Source organism: Perca fluviatilis, chromosome 5, assembly GCF_010015445.1.
Source record: "Perca fluviatilis chromosome 5, GENO_Pfluv_1.0, whole genome shotgun sequence".
NCBI classification, from domain to species: domain Eukaryota; kingdom Metazoa; phylum Chordata; class Actinopteri; order Perciformes; family Percidae; genus Perca; species Perca fluviatilis.
In genome coordinates, this window is record NC_053116.1 from 38,273,260 (window position 1) to 38,288,858 (window position 15,599).

The window sequence follows — 15,599 nt, forward strand, 5'->3', positions numbered from 1 at the left end:
GGGAGCAGAGATGTTTGGAGGCTTTTTTTTAATATAAAATTATTTATTTAAATAAAAATGGCCGCCGTGGAGAGCGGAGAGGAGAGACTGTAAGTGGGCTTTTTTACATTTTATCGTCCGTTAGAAGCCGCCGTTGCCGTCGCCTCCGACCGTTTACTGTCGTGTGTTTTATTTAAGTAAAAGTGCGTTGATTTTTACTCCGGCCTGTCTCGGCGGAGCGGGGTTAGCGGGAATACGTCACCAACTTACTGCTAAGTCTGTACTTTAGCTGCTGCTGTAGCCCGGAGCGGAGCAACGGTCGTCGGCTTTAGCTTTAGCCCGCTCTCCGAGCGACGCCGGGCCGCCCTGACTTCCACACAACTCCCCGGGAAGTCAGGCCGGGACCCGGCGGCTGGGTGTCCGACCGGCGGACTGTCCAACCGCCCGCCTCCGTCAGACAGCCAGGCAGGTAGCTAACAGGCTGCTAGCTTGTTAGCAAACACCACAGTGTTTTCATCAGGCTGAGTGTTTAGACTGCTGTTCAATAACCCGGGTTAACCCTCCCCCCGTTACACACACACTTATACACTTATATATATATATACACGCACACGCACGCACACACACACGCACACACACACACACACCGTTATATGCCCCCTGTCAGATAACTTAATCAGATTATTACCCTCATTAGCAAGTAGCTGCCTCAGTGCCACTGAGCCAGGCAGCAGTGTTTGTGTGTGTGGGTGTGTGTGTGCGTGTGCGCGCGCGCGTCTGCGTGCTGTTCTTGCTGCTTCACCTGCAGCTTTATCACACACACACACACACACATACATACATACTGGGGTTCCCAACCTGAGGGTGGAGACTCCAACAGGGTCAGAGTATGGATCTCAGGGTCAGCAGGTGAACCAGACCGAAAACATGAACAGAATAATGTGGGGTTTTTTTGCGCTTTTTTAAAATGAATATTAATGTAGAAATACCGATTAAATTAAATATGGTTTCAACTTCACTACGGGCCAGACGTGTAGAGTTTATAGACGTGCTTTTATTTAAAAGAAAAAGGCGCCATATCTGTCAAAAAGGGGCAAAAACATTGAAAAAGCGCCAAAAATGTTGAAAAAAACATTAACAAAACGCATCATAAACGTAAAAAAAAGCGCCTAAAGCGTTGAAAAATATGTTTCTTAGCTATCATAGAAAAAAAAAGTGCCAAAAACGTCGGAGAAAAGCAACGAAATTGTCTAAAAAAGTTCCTAAATATTAGAAAATGTCGACAGAAGCGCCACAAACGCCGAAAAAAGGGGCAAAACATTAATAAAAAGCGCCAAAAACGTTGAGCGTGTGTTCGTCCGTGTGTGTGTCTGCGTGCTGTTCCTGCTAATTCACCTCCACCTGCAGCTTTATATATCACACACACACACACACACATACATACTGGGGTTCCCAACTTGAGGGTGGAGACCCCAGCAGGGTCAGAGTATGGATCTCAGGGTCAGCAGGTGAACCAGACCGAAAACATAAGCAGAATAATGTGGGGTTTTTTGCGCTTTTTAAAATTAATTTTTACGATTTACAATTCTTCTCATTCTCGATTAATCTGCAGATTATTTTTCTGGATTATTTATTTATTAGTGGTGCAAGATAAGTGATCAACAGGAAGACGCGTACGAGACAAGACGAGGCACGAGACCAGAGAACAGAAAGGATAGGATGGAAATACCGATTAAATAAAAATATGTTTTCAATTTCACTCCGAAAAAGGCGGCATGTATGTCAAAAAGGGGCAAAAACATTAACAAAACGCGTCATAAACGTAAAAATTAAAAAGCGCCTAAAAGCGTCGAAAAATAAGTTCCTCAGCCATCGTAGAAAAAAGCGCCAAAAACGTCGGAGAAAAGCAACGAAATGTTAAATATTAGAAAATATCAACAGTGCCGAAAACGTTGAGCGTGCGTTCGTCCGTGTGCGTGTGTGTGTTTGTGTGTGTGTGTGTTTGTGTGTGCTTCACTGTGTGTGTGTGTGTGTCTTTGTGTGTGTGTCTCTGTGTGTGTGTTTGTGTGTGTGTCTCCATGTTTGTTTGTGTGTGTGTGTGTGTGTGTGTGTGTGTGTATGTGTGTGTGTCTTTGTGTGTGTGTCTTTGTGTGTGTGTCTCTGTGTGTGTGTGTGTGTTTGTGTGTGTCTTTGTGTGTGTGTGTGTGTGTCTCTGTGTGTGTGTGTGTGTCTCTGTGTCTGTCTGTGTGTGTGTCTCTGTGTGTGTATGTGTGTGTGTCTTTGTGTGTGTGTCTTTGTGTGTGTGTCTCTGTGTGTGTGTGTGTGTGTGTTTGTGTGTGTCTCTGTGTGTGTGTGTGTGTCTCTGTGTGTGTCTCTGTGTGTGTATGTGTGTGTGTCTTTGTGTGTGTGTCTTTGTGTGTGTGTCTCTGTGTGTGTGTGTGTGTTTGTGTGTGTCTCTGTGTGTGTGTGTGTGTCTCTGTGTCTGTCTGTGTGTGTGTCTCTGTGTGAGTGTGTCTGTGTGTGTGTGTCTCTGTGTTTGTGTCTGTGTGTCTGTCTGTGGTGTGCGTCTTTGTGTGTGTCTGTATGTGTGTCTTTGTGTGTGTGTGTGTGTGTGTGTGTCTCTGTGTGTGTGTGTGTGTGTGTGTCTCTGTGTGTGTGTCTGTGTTTCTCTGTGTGAGTGTATGTGTGTGTCTGTGTGTCTCTGTGTGAGTGTATGTGTGTGTCTCTGTGTGTGTCTGTCTGTGTTTGTGTTTATGTGTGTGTGTCTGTCTGTGTGTTTGTGTGTATGTGTGTGTGTCTGTCTGTGTGTTTGTGTGTATGTGTGTGTGTCTGTGTGTGTCTGTGTGTGTGTGTGTCTGTCTGTGTGTTTGTGTGTATGTGTGTGTCTCTGTGTGTGTCTGTCTGTGTGTTTGTGTGTATGTGTGTGTCTCTGTGTGTGTCTGTCTGTGTGTTTGTGTGTATGTGTGTGTCTCTGTGTGTGTGTGTCTGTCTGTGTGTTTGTGTGTATGTGTGTGTCTCTGTGTGTGTCTGTCTGTGTGTTTGTGTGTATGTGTGTGTCTCTGTGTGTGTGTGTCTGTCTGTGTGTCTCTGTGTGTGTGTGTCTGTCTGTGTGTTTGTGTGTATGTGTGTGTGTCTGTGTCTCTCTGTGTGAGTGTGTTTTTTTTGGGGGGGGGGGAATTTTCATTTCATGCACTGAACGAAGAATTGAGTAATTGTGAAAATAATCAGATTGATGGACGATGACAATAAGCAGAATTCAGAAGAAATATGAGATTAAAACATAAGGCCCGCGGGCCGAACTCGGCCCCTCAAAGATTTTGATCCGGCCATCGTATCAATTCAGGCTCCCAAAACATTTGGGCTCGCCAGTTTTTCTCACTTATTCCATCTTTCTGGTCGCTTTTTTTCTATGATGGCTAAGAAAGGTTTTTGGGGCTTTATGATAGAGCCGTGCAATTAATCAAAATGTAATCGTGATTATGATTTTCGGCTCCCTATGATCACAAAAACCGAATAATCGAGAAAAACAATTATTTAGCTCATTACGTTTTGCAAGAAAACTCTTATTTCCTCTCGTGTTCTGAATGAAAAGATAAAGTTTAAAATAGGAAAAGTATTACGGCAAATTTCACAGTTGTATGTGTTGATTCATTTAACTTTTTCCACAGTTTTTTTTAAGTTCAATCATTGCAACATCTTTCCAGAAGTCAGCGAGTAATCGTGTTTAAATTATCGTGATTTCAATATTGACCGAAATAATCGTGATTTTATATTTTTTTCCCATAATGGAGCGGCCCTACTTTATGAAGACCAAACTATTTGACTTTTTCTCTTAAATAAAAGCCAGTCAGTAAACGCCACATGTCTGGCCCTGGTTACACTGATCGTACTTACAGGAAAGCCTGTTGGATGTTTTAATCGACGTCAACAGAGTTCAGAGACTTGAAACTTTGCAGAGAGAAAAATCTATCAACCACAGCGCACGATGCGTCAGCTCCGTAGGTTTTTTTTTTAATCTTCGTGGGGTGATGTGGTTCAAACAACTTCCTGTGGGTGCGTTCGGGGACACTGCCAGCGTCTGTAACTCCACACTTCCTGCAGTCGCTTCACACTAATAGCATCAGCCTGCCTCACACAAACTAGTCTCTCCACAGCGCTGCGGAGTAAAAACGTCTGGCTACACCACAGATGCATTCTGGGATAGGAGGAAAAAAAAAAAAACTCTGGGGGGGGTGATGGCGCAGTGGATATGACACGTGCCTTTGGTGTGGGAGATCTGGGTTCGATTCCCACTGTGATACATCAACCAATGTGTCCCTGAGCAAGACACTTAACCCCTAGTTGCTCCAGAGGTGTGCGACCTCTGATATATATATAGCAATTGTCTGTCGCTTTGGATAAAAGCGTCAGCTAAATGACATGTAATGTAATGTAATGTAATGTAATGTAATGTCTCTGGGTTGTTCGAATTTCTTATTAGTGCCCATATTGTGAAAAAAAAAAATCACTTTTTCTCGTGATTTGGGGTGTTATTTTGCATTTCTGGTGCTTCCACACGCATACAAACTTTGAATAAATTCATCCATGGTGTTGTGAGTGAGATCTGGTTTCTGAATGTGTCCTGCCTTCAGTCTCCTGGTGAGCTGGTCAACATCTGCACGGCTTACTACGTCACTAGCCGAGACGAAGGGCCTAGGGGGCTAACCGTTAGCATGCTAGCTCGTTCTCAATGGCAAAACACTGCTACAGCACACACTAGTTCACCCTAATCTACAAAATAAATTGTATAGAACTACTTCCATGTAACCTGTTCTGCAGGTGTTCCACACAAAGTGTGAAGTGAGCCCTCGTTTAGAAGAAGTCTCCCAGCTAATCCTGCCTTGTACAGGCCGAAGTTGGAGAAACAGCTAGCTAGCTCATGTAGTCCTTACCTAGCTACTGAGCATGTAGTCCTTGCCTAGCTACTGAGCATGTAGTCTTACCTAGCTACTGAGCATGTAGTCTTACCTAGCTACTGAGCATGTAGTCCTTACCTAGCTACTGAGCATGTAGTCCTTACCTAGCTACTGAGCATGTAGTCCTTACTTAGCTACTGAGCATGTAGTCTTACCTAGCTACTGAGCATGTAGTCCTTACCTAGCTACTGAGCATGTAGTCTTACCTAGCTACTGAGCATGTAGTCCTTACCTAGCTACTGAGCATGTAGTCTTACCTAGCTACTGAGCATGTAGTCCTTACCTAGCTACTGAGCATGTAGTCCTTACCTAGCTACTGAGCATGTAGTCTTACCTAGCTACTGAGCATGTAGTCCTTACCTAGCTACTGAGCATGTAGTCTTACCTAGCTACTGAGCATGTAGTCCTTACCTAGCTACTGAGCATGTAGTCTTACCTAGCTACTGAGCATGTAGTCCTTACCTAGCTACTGAGCATGTAGTCCTTACCTAGCTACTGAGCATGTAGTCTTACCTAGCTACTGAGCACGTAGTCCTTACCTAGCTACTGAGCATGTAGTCCTTACCTAGCTACTGGGCATGTAGTCTTACCTAGCTACTGAGCATGTAGTCTTACCTAGCTACTGAGCACGTAGTCTTACCTAGCTACTGAGCATGTAGTCCTTACCTAGCTACTGAGCATGTAGTCTTACCTAGCTACTGAGCATGTGCGACTGCCAACAAAGATGTTACAGAAGTTGAGATGTCTCACTCTGTAGCTAAAACAGAGACCTGAACACAGGGTGAAAAGAGGAGCTGCAGCAATGTGCAGTACAACAAAAATATGGTGTTTTTTTTTTTTTTTTTATTAAAAAAATTCTGGTACAACCTTAAAATACAATTACGAACCTGAAAATGAGCAGAATATGGGCGCTTTAAACCAATCACAACGGTCATGGGCGGTGCTAAGCTCAAGACGCAGCGACACTGGGGGCTCTGCTAAATAGTCTCGGCAAGGAACTGGTTTTAGAGGAACGTTTGCACCCCGCAGAAGAAAAGTCCACATCCAATATTAAAGGGATACTTCACCGATTAGCATTAAGCTTTATATTAGAGGTACGATGCTGCATCGATAATCGGCCGGCTCATAATCGATTATTTCTGTTTATAATGTAATGTAGGCCTAACAACATTTCTGTTTACATATTCTGGTATGTTTTCAGGAAGTGCCATGTGCTCAGTGCTGTATAGGTTTATGTATCCAATTTATTTAGTATTAGAGCACTGCAGAATGTTTGGTTTTTGAAGCTTGAAAAGCTCTGAATTAAATATCCTACGTGGCTTTAATAGAAACATGGATTTGACGCATCGTGATGCATCGAGATATCGAATCGAATCGCTGACATGATAATCGTAATCGACTCGGGAGATCAGTGAAGATTCACACCTGTGCTTTCTATCCGTAGTATATTCTAATGACCGAGCTTGTGACCGTGATGTAATGGTTGACAGGCATGATGTCATCTGTTTCCCCCCCAGAGAGGAGGGAGAGGAGGGGGCCGTTGACCCCCAGCCCCCCCCCAGGGAGAGAGACCGGTCCCACAGTAAGACCAAGAAGGCTCGTCGGCGCCATGGCGACCGAGGGGTGGAGCCCACCGCCGCCGTGCTGCAGCCACAGGCGGGCGCCGAGCCCCCGACCCAGGTAAGGGGACACCGGGAATCCATCGCCGCCCCAGTGCATGCTGGGTAGATTTGTGTCCGACTCGTTTCCCGACTCGCTCCAAAATTCGCTCGCGAGATCGAGGCGGCCGCGAGTTCGAGAGCCGGGCGCCGCAGTCGCTCTCCACCGAATGCAAGACCCAGGCGGACCCAGGGGCATGCTGGGAAAGCGCCCGGCTCTCAGCCGATCTAACAGCTGATTGGTTCAGAATCGACTCAGCACTATGACGTTTTATATCAACTTTTAATTAGCATTTGTCTGATTTAAAGGCTTAATAGGGCTGTGCAATTAATCAAAATGTAATCGTGATTATGATTTTTGGCTCCCAATGATCATAAAAACAGAATAATCAACAAAAAAACAATTATTTAGCTCATTACGTTTTGCAAAGTAAACTCTTATTTTCTCTCGTGTTCTGAATGAAAAAATAAAGTTTAAATAGGAAAAGTATTACGGCAAATTTCACAGTTGAATGTGTTTTTTCACTGTTGATTTATTTAACTTTTTCCACTGTTTTTTTTTAAGTTCAATAACTGCAACATCTCTCCAGAAGTCAACGAGTATTCGTGTTAAATTATCGTGATTTCAATATTGACCGAAATAATCGGGATTATATTTATTTCCATAATCGAGCGGCCCTGGTACAGAACACGTTGTGTGGTTGATGGGGACGTTTAGACGCTGCGTGGCGTGGTGTGAGCGTGGCGTTCCAGCTGCGTGGCGTTTTCTACGTCTTTCCACGGCAGAAAGGTGTCTGACGCTGTTGCCACTGCTACTACTGCTACTACTACTGCTGCTACTACTACTGCTGCTGCTACTACTACTGCTGCTACTACTACTGCTGCTGCTACTACTGCTGCTGCTACTACTACTGCTACTACTACTGCTGCTGCTACTACTACTGCTGCTGCCACTACTACCGCCGCTGCTACTACCTACCGGTTACTACCACTACTACTGCTGCCGCTACTACCACTGCCGCTACTACCGCTGCTACCGCTGCCGCTGCTAACTACCACTGCCGCTGCTACTACTACCGCTACTACTACTGCCGCTGCTGCTGCTAACTACCACTGCTGCCGCTGCTGCTACTACTACTACCGCTGCTGCCACTACTACCGCTACTGCTACTACTACTACTACCGGCTACTGCTACTACTCACTACCGCTGCTGCTACTACTACTACTGCTGCTGCTACCACTACTACTGCTGCTGCTACTACTACTACTACCGCTGCTGCTACTGCTGCTGCTGCATTACTCACTACTACTACTACTACTGCTACTCACTACTGCTACTGCTACCACTACCACTGCTACCACTACTGCTACCGCTACTCACTACCGCTGCTGCTAACTGCTGCCGCTGCTGCTGCTACACTGCTGCTGCTACTACTACTACTACTGCTGCTGCTACTACTGCTGCTGCTGCTACTACTACTACTACTACTGCTGCTGCTGCTGCTGCTACTACTACTGCTGCTGCTGCTACTACTACTAGCTGCCGCTGCTGCTGCTACTACTACTACCACTACTACTACTGCTGCTGCTGCTGCTGCTGCTGCGTACTACTACGCTCGCTGCCGCTACACACTACTACTGCTGCTACTACTACCGCTGCTACTTACTACTACTACTACTACTACTACTGCTGCTGCCGCCTGCTGCACTACTACTACTGCTGCTGCTGCTACTACTACTACTGCTGCTACTACTACTGCTGCTGCTACTACTGCTGCTGCTACTACTACTACTGCTGCTACTACTACTACTACTGCTGCTGCTACTACTACTACTACTGCTGCTACTACTGCTGCTGCTACTACTACTACTGCTGCTGCTGCTGCTGCTAGCCTCGTCTGGACACATGGATGTTTCTCATAAACATAAACATAAATATATTCTGATCTGATTACAGCAAAGACAAGGTCGGCAGTATTGACGGCAAAATAGGCTCCAGAATATTTCCTTCTGTATCGACAGGTGACATATTAGAAATGTTTAAAGAAAAAAATTGAGCCTTGGTTGAATGAGACTGTATTCAGTTTTAGACGGCTATGTAGACAGGCTGAACGAAGATGGAGAAAGCATAGACTTCAAGTTTATTATGTAGCACTGAGAGATGCTTTATCTAAATTTCAAAATGCAGTCAAGAAGGCAAAATGTCAATATTTTTCACAAATAACTGAAAAATATAGACAAAAGCCAAAATTACTATTTTCAACTATAAATTCTGCTCTAAATCCACCTACCAAAGCGTATCCAGTACCCTCCCACCTCTAAATGCGCATGACTTTCTTAGATTTTTTTCTAACAAAATTGAAAATCAAAGGCCAGGTACTGATGAATGTCAGAATAATAATGATATTGAAACCACCGTTTATGCTATCTTCATTCTCCACAGGTTTTTATGAATTTGAGGATGTTTCTATTTCCTATCTACAAGAAATAATCACTCATCTCAGGCCTACAATTTGCTCTTTGGACATTATCCCACCTAAAAGTTTAATAGAACTCTTTGATACACTAGGACACAGTTTACTTACTATTGTAAATAAATCTATTAGCCTAGGGATCTTTCCAGCTGCTCTCAAAAATGCCTTAGTATTTCCATCAATCAAGAAACCAGATCTCGATCCTTCTGATCTGAATAACTATAGGCCTATCTCTAATTTGCCTTTTATCTCAAAAAATTTTAGAGAAAGTTGTATTAAATCAATTACACTCCTATTTAAGTGTACATTCTATATATGAGAAGTTTCAACGGCTGGGCACTCCACAGTACTGAATCTGCACTGTTGAAGGTTTTAATGACATCTATCTGACAACAGATGTTGGAGATTCCATGATTTTAATGCTATTAGATCTTAGCTCTGCTTTTGATATGGTGGACCATGATATTCTTTTGTCTAGACTCGAGCCTCGATGTTGGTCTAAAGGGAACCGCTTTTGAATTGGTTTAGTTCATACTTGACTGATCGAAAATTTTCTGTTAGTTTTGGCTCTACTACATCCTCTGCTGCTCATCTTCGGGGGTCCCTCAGGGCTCAATTCTGGCCCCTACGCTTTTCTCTTTATTTGCTCCCTTTGGGATCCATATTTAAAAAAATACATGTGTCGTTTTTCATTGCTATGCAGATGACATTCAGATTTATGTTCCCATTAAACGGGTAGGAAAAAACTCACCTGAGCATCTGTCGGCTTGTCTAGACGAAATAAAGAAGTGGATGTCTACAAATTTCTTAAAATTAAATGATAATAAAACGGAACTTATACTTTTTGGTCCTCCTAAAAGTAGCCTAAATCATATCCCTGAAGCGTTTACACTCTCTATACCTACAAATACTTGTGTGAAAAATCTTGGTGTTTCAATAGATAGTTCTTTGAAATTGGATAAACAAATTAACTCTGTTGTTAGTTCGTGTTTCTTTCATTTACGTATGCTGACTAAAGTTAAGCCGTTTTTATGTCCTCAAGCTTTTGAATGGGTGATACATGCATTTTTATCATCCCGACTGGACTACTGTAATGCTTTATATTACGGAATAAATTCTACAACTTTAACACGTCTTCAAACAGTCCAGAATGCGGCAGCGAGACTTTTAAAAGGCATTCGTAAATACGAACACATCACTCCAATTTTAGCTTCCCTTCACTGGTTGCCGGTTCGTTTTAGGGTCGATTTTAAAAATTCTTTTTATTTGTTTATAAATGTCTTAACAATCAAGCTCCCCTCTATTTATCGGAGCTCCTAGAGCAATACACTCCTTCCAGGGATCTTAGGTCAGGTACACAGAAACTTTTATCCATACCACGGTACAGGTTAAAACACAGAGGTTATCGTGCCTTTGCCATTGCTGGCCCGACACTATGGAATAGCTTGCCCTCTCATATTCGTTCTGCTTCTGACTTGTCAGTTTTCAAGTCACTCTTGAAAACATACTTTTATTCAATTGCTTTTAATAGTGTTTAATTTGTTTTTAATTTTTCTTATTTTGTCTGTCGTGTGATATTCTATTGCTCTGTAAAGCACATTGGTCAGCTTGTCTGTATAAATAGTGCTGTATAAGTAAATTTTGACTTGACTTGACTAGAAAATCTATAATTATTTATTATTATTATTTTAAATTACATATATATATCTGCATTTATATCAAAACCTCGAGACTTTCAACCATCAACATGTCATTTATTAATACGTATTTGTGTCTAAATGACATATAAACATCTTTTCCTGTTCTATGTTGTCTGGAAACGGTTCCAACACGCTGGCGTGTGGCGTGATAAATAGGCGTCGGTCCTATTTCTAGCATGCACGAGTTTTTCGACGTGCGTCAGGCAGGCAGCGTGCACGCTCTAACCTGTTGCCATGGGAGACGAAATAAAAACGGACACGCCACGCAGCTGACACGCTCGCGCCACGCAGCCGGTGTGCAGGAGGCCTTAGAAGTCAGAGAGACTAAAGTCGCCTACGCATCATCACGAGGAAAAGAAATACAGGAAAAGTCTGTAAAATGCAACGGAATAATTTCGTGAAAATACCTTTTTCTTTTTTCTTTGTAACAACAGGAGTCAAAGGTCAGCCTGAAGGGACCGAGTTATAAAACAATACCATCCCATGAAATATATATATATATATATATATATATATATATATATATATATATATATATATATATATATATATATATACAGTACAGCCAAAAGTTTGGACACCTTCTCATTCAATGTGTTTCTTTATTTTCATGACTATTTACATTGTAGATTCTCACTGAAGGCATCAAAACTATGAATGAACACATGTGGAATTATGTACTTAACAAAAAAGTGTGAAATAACTGAAAACATGTCTTATATTTTAGATTCCTCAAAGTAGCCACCCTTTGCTTTTTTTATTAATAAGGGAAATAATTCCACTAATTAACCCTGACAAAGCACACCTGTGAAGGTAAAACCATTTCAGGTGACTACCTCATGAAGCTCATTGAGAGAACACAAAGGGTTTGCAGAGTTATCAAAAAAAGCTAAGGGTGGCTACTTTGAAGAATCTAAAATATAAGACATGTTTTCAGTTATTTCACACTTTTTTGTTAAGTACATAATTCCATATGTGTTCATTCATAGTTTTGATGCCTTCAGTGAGAATCTACAATGTAAATAGTCATGAAAATAAAAAGGAAACACATTGAATGAGAAGGTGTGTCCAAACTTTTGGCCTGTACTGTATATGTATATGTGTGTGTATGTATGTATGTATGTATATATATGTGTGTGTGTGTATATATATATATATATATATATATATATATATATATATATATATACACAATATGATCTGATGAGATAAAGGTGTTTCAGGAGATGAAGCCGGTCTCGTGTCCCTTCCTTCCTGCAGGCGTCGGAGCTGGCGGTGGCGGGCCCCTCGGAGCCGGGCTCGGAGTCGGCCGCGGGCAGCGAGTCGGCAGGTTCTCCCAGGCAGCGGCGCTCCGTCATCCGGGACCGCGGCCCGCTGTACGATGACCCGTCGCTACCCGAGGGCTGGACCCGCAAACTCAAACAGAGGAAGTCCGGACGCTCGGCGGGGAAGTTTGACGTCTATTTGATCAAGTAAGTCAAACTCCGCTCACGGGGGGCTAAAGACCGGCTCAGTTTGGGACGAGACGTTTTCAGGGATGCAGTAGAGCAGGGGTCTTCAACGTTTTTTTAGCCAAGGACCCCTCAACTGAAAGAGAGATGGATTAGGGTCCCCCTACTACACATATTGTCTAAAATGAAGTAGCATATTAAACTGGGCCTACAATAACGTGTAGGGCGGCCTAACACCTTTATACATACCCTTTTTTTGCATAGAATACTAAGCGTTTACAGTAAAGTAGGCTAATAATTGTTGGCATTATTTTAAGTGGCACAGTGAATCCTTAGGATTAACTGTATCTGTGGATGGCTGCCTTAGTGACTACCTTACATAGAGGCCAGTAAGCAGTGGAGATTCATATTTGCTAATAATATGTTGGATTCATGTTAAGACTTTTTAATTTTTGAAAAAACTTATAAAAATTGACAATAATTTGGAGGCCCCCCTGCATTGACTCTGAGGACCCCCTAGGGGTCCCGGACCCCCTGTTGAAGATCCCTGCAGTAGAGCACATGTGTCTACATGTGGGCAACTGGCGGCGCCAGGATTTTGATTTGTAGGTGGGCCTCCAGAAAACTGGATGGGCCAATTAAAATAAGCCAAAAAACAAAAACGGCTTTCCCCTGCATACAGACAGCCAGACACTAACTGTTAGCCTAACTGTTAGCCTACTTGCCTTGCTGGTGTGAGGGGGGGGGGGGCTACGGGAGGACTTGATGGGGAGAGGGCGGCCGAGCAGGATGGTAACTCCTCACTTGTAAGCGCGTTACTTAAAATGGCGGGAGTTTCCTCCTCCTGCTCCTCTGGGGGGTTTCTTGCTGAATTTAAATGAAAACGAGCTGATATTAGCTGATATTAGCTGATATTAGCTAACAGCTACGGTCTGGGTCTGTCTCATCGAGCTAGCTTGAAAAGCTTGCGCGCAAACGTCCTTCATTTCATTGGATCACTTGCTGGTGACGATGCAGCCTGTGGGCGGGGCTTAACAGTCCACAGTGGGGTAGAAGTCGCTGATTGGCTGAGAAGCTTTCACTCAAAGCTTTCCTCGGGCTGCTTATTGGATGAACTGCTGGAATGAAAATCACTCGCTACTCACTATAGGCCTGGGTCAAAATGGCCCCCTGGCAGGTTTTGATCTGGCCCGCATATCAATTTAGGTTCACCATAAATGTCGGCCGGCCTAGTTGTGCACCAAAACAAAGAGACAGGAAACAGTTTTTCAAACGGCAACCACACTTAGAGCAGAATTTGGTAGATTTGCCCAAAAATTCCCCAGGCAGCAGAGAGTTTTCTAAATTAAAGCTGGGAAACAGGTTGGCTCTGAGTCGACTTTTAAAATGTAATCTTTGTTTTGCTTGATTTGCTAAATTCTCAGATTTCTAAGGAACTATTTGCTGCCTTTATTAGGGCTTTATGAGGACCAAACTGTAAGTGAGAAGACTATATGAGACATGGAATAATACAGTCAAAGATATTAGACTTTTTTGAAATAAAAGCATGAAAATAAACTCTACATGTCTGGCCCTTGATGCGATTCTCCTTTTCCAGTGTGGCCCTCTGGGAAGTTGAGTTTGACCCCCCTGTAGTAGATGATGGAGACCCGAACCGAGCCCGTCGGGACCCGGCGTTACCCGACGGGCCGGGCCGGGTTCAGACAGATATTTAGAAATGATGTTGTCACATCAGCGCGATAAGGCATTGAACATTTTAAATTTAAAACGGCTTATTATGTAGGTGCGCGCCTGTGTTAACGTGAGCTGATGCTCTCATCTGTTGACATTTCTGAAAGCCTTCCTACAGTTGTTTAATAAAAGCTTTCCACACAATGTACATGTGTCATTAGTGTGAGAAAAAAAACGACATTTTAACTGTGTCGGGCTCGGACAGAAATATCTTAATGTCTGTTGGACGCAGGCCGGGTTCGGACAGAAAAATGTGGCCCGATCCGCACTCTAGGATGCACCGAATCCAGGATTCGGCTTCAGATTGGGCTGTATATTTGGGCTTTTTGACAGTGGTTCTGGTTTCTGCTGAACCTTAGAGTTATTTCCCAGGGAACCGAACCCTCCGCTTGCACTCGGCGCGCTACGCTGGTCGCCGTAGTGACGGCGCCGTTGGTTACGGGAAGGTGTTTACGTAGGTGGAGCGTTCAACGCAGCAGGCTGTGAGGAAGTGGACATGGATCTGGTGAGCAGAACAAGTTGTTGTTTGGCAGAACTTTCAGTCAAAAGAAGACCATTCAAGTCCAGCTACATGTTCAATCTGTTCAACGCTGATTGGTCTGGTGGTGGCGAGGACCCTAAACTATACACAACATGGCCGCTGTTACAACATCTGGTCTGAAACATCTGAAAGAATACGAGTTGTGCACGAAGGAATCTCCAGACAGCAGCCAGAATGCAGCAACTTCAGGTACGGCAAAGGAAGGACAGTCGAGTTGTGTCTTGCAACGCGTCGGTCTGCAGCGTTCTGCCAGTTCGCACCAATGAGTCGAGACGTTGTATCATCTCCATAGCAACGACTCTTTGAACTACCGTTCTAACTTCCGACTTCCAGGCTTTTTGTAGCTGAATATAACTTATTTTGTCTAAATATAAATGTGGATAACGTTAGTTATCGGCAGTAGGGCTGGGCACCGAACGTCGATACTTTTATGGTATCGAAAAAAAGACTCCAATCCTATGAGTATCGAAAAATTATTTATCTTTCGGTGCCAAATTTCGGTTCCAAAAGCGTCACACACACACACACACACACACGGAGAGGTGTACTGCAGTAGTGTCTGCAGGGTCTTCAGTCTTGTTGAAGTCACAGAGAGTCACGGTTGGTTTCTAGTGGGTTACAGTTTTTTAAAACTTCACGCAGACAGCGTTTGCTGCGATATGATATTAATGGCGAGCTGAAAGCGGTCGCGGTGCTGTTGGCGTTACACTTCCTCTTACAAGCAGCCACAACGGTGGTTTCTCTGCCCTGATGCCTGACTGACAGGCTGAGCTTGCAAGGCAAGGCACTTTTATTAATGTTACTCTGAGTGAGCAGTTTTACTAGATTTTTTTAAATTTTGATAACTGTTTTGATTCACAATTAAGGTGGAAAATAAAAGCTTTGTGTTTTTAATGTATTTTTGTTGATGTTGAAATGGATTTTAAAACATACGGTATCGAAAAAAGTATCGTTAGGAATCGGTATCGAAATTGGCAGCGGATTCGAAAGATTCTGAACGATGCCCAGCCCTACTCGTAAGATGCTTGCTACAGTTACATTTCTAGTGATGAATCCACGAAAACAGCGGCTTCGTTCTAACGTCTCTCGGTAGAGCTCTAATCGGGCCT

At 43.4% G+C, this 15,599-nt stretch overlaps 1 protein-coding gene across 1 annotated transcript in view; it reads left to right on the forward strand.

The window, feature by feature from the left end:
- mecp2 (methyl CpG binding protein 2) overlaps window positions 1-15,599 on the forward strand; it is a 29,168-nt gene continuing 13,569 nt past the window's right edge. Inside the window, exons 1-3 of the mRNA XM_039801731.1 lie at window positions 1-89; window positions 6,452-6,614; window positions 12,028-12,239. Coding sequence (XP_039657665.1) covers window positions 58-89; window positions 6,452-6,614; window positions 12,028-12,239 — 407 coding nt within the window. The 5' untranslated portion in view covers window positions 1-57. The remainder of the gene's footprint in view (window positions 90-6,451; window positions 6,615-12,027; window positions 12,240-15,599) is intronic.